Genomic DNA, 1,120 nt, shown 5'->3' with positions numbered 1-1,120 from the left:
GGAAATGAACTTCCATTAGAGCCAGACGGTTTAGAACAATTACAAGGAAACTTGGAAGAAAGAAGATATCCACTTCGAAACAGGAAACAGAAAGAATTTCCAGATTTTGTTACTTACTTAGCCATGCATAAAGATGAGGAGTCAGAACCAGTCACATATGAAGAGGCACTGTCAAGCTCCGATAAATTTAAATGGGAAGAATCCATTAAGAAGGAATTAAAGGCCTTTCAAATGAACAAAGCATGGACAATAGTGGATAGACCGTCAAATAAGCCAGTAGTGAAATCAAAATGAGTCTTAAGAAAGCACCAGTAGAGTGAACAATGGTTCTTACTTATCATTCGATCTATGAGAAACTGAAAATAACATTTACAACATGCAACACTGTTTCAAGATGTTCTTGGTCTAGTTTCAATTTGTGTCCACTAACTAACATGGACACAGTAGCTACATACTTATCTGGCACTCCAATCACAAAACCGTTCTTCCTGCAGTATCTGTCACCCAGACACTTTGCTATCACTTTCACAACAATTCCTTCCACCAACCAATATTCCTTTCTGTTTATATATTCTTTCTTTTTCTCTTCATCTTCAATAATCTCATCTAGGGCTGATAGTTTCCTCTTTTCACCCCTTCCTTTTCCAGATTCCTTTGGTCATTGTTGTTTCCTGCTGAAATACACTCTCCGCTCTTGTAGTCATTCTTCAATGCATTACTTGCCACCGAAGTTTAATTTTTTATGCTGTCACCCCTTTTTGTTTCCACCTTCAAATTTACACCGACTTTCTGTTCCTCACTTGGCCGCACAAACTCCGTGAAGACATGAGTGTCATTCTTGGGACATTATTTTCCGTTCTCAATTTGTTTTTCAGTAAATTCCATCATTTTCCCTTGATCCTCTCTGACCATCTTCTCCTTCCGAACAAGAGCTTCTTGCAATGAAATGATTTCTGGGTCACGGTCTATATAATATACATACCACCCTTTTTCAGTCTCATCCACCATGCACTTTCCCTCCCTTCCAAACCATTTCACAAAGTTTGTCAATGTGTCCCAATGCGCAGAATTCATATGTTCGGAGTTATAGTCCTGGTATGCACGATTTGCATGAACTCGT

At 38.8% G+C, this 1,120-nt stretch overlaps 1 protein-coding gene across 1 annotated transcript; it reads right to left on the bottom strand.

The window, feature by feature from the left end:
• Positions 1–373: 373 nt before the first annotated feature.
• LOC111864250 (KIN17-like protein) lies at positions 374–1,074 on the bottom strand (the record flags this gene model as incomplete). Its single annotated transcript, XM_023851338.1, has 2 exons — positions 910–1,074; positions 374–652 (listed from the first exon to the last, which is right to left on the bottom strand). Coding segments are annotated over exons 1-2 (444 nt in total), but the record flags the coding sequence as incomplete, so codon positions are not given.
• Positions 1,075–1,120: the final 46 nt, after the last annotated feature.

This window comes from Cryptotermes secundus, unplaced genomic scaffold (assembly GCF_002891405.2).
Source record: "Cryptotermes secundus unplaced genomic scaffold, Csec_1.0 scaffold20474, whole genome shotgun sequence".
Classification (NCBI taxonomy): Eukaryota; Metazoa; Arthropoda; class Insecta; order Blattodea; family Kalotermitidae; genus Cryptotermes; species Cryptotermes secundus.
This window is presented reverse-complemented; position numbering and strand designations above follow the sequence as displayed.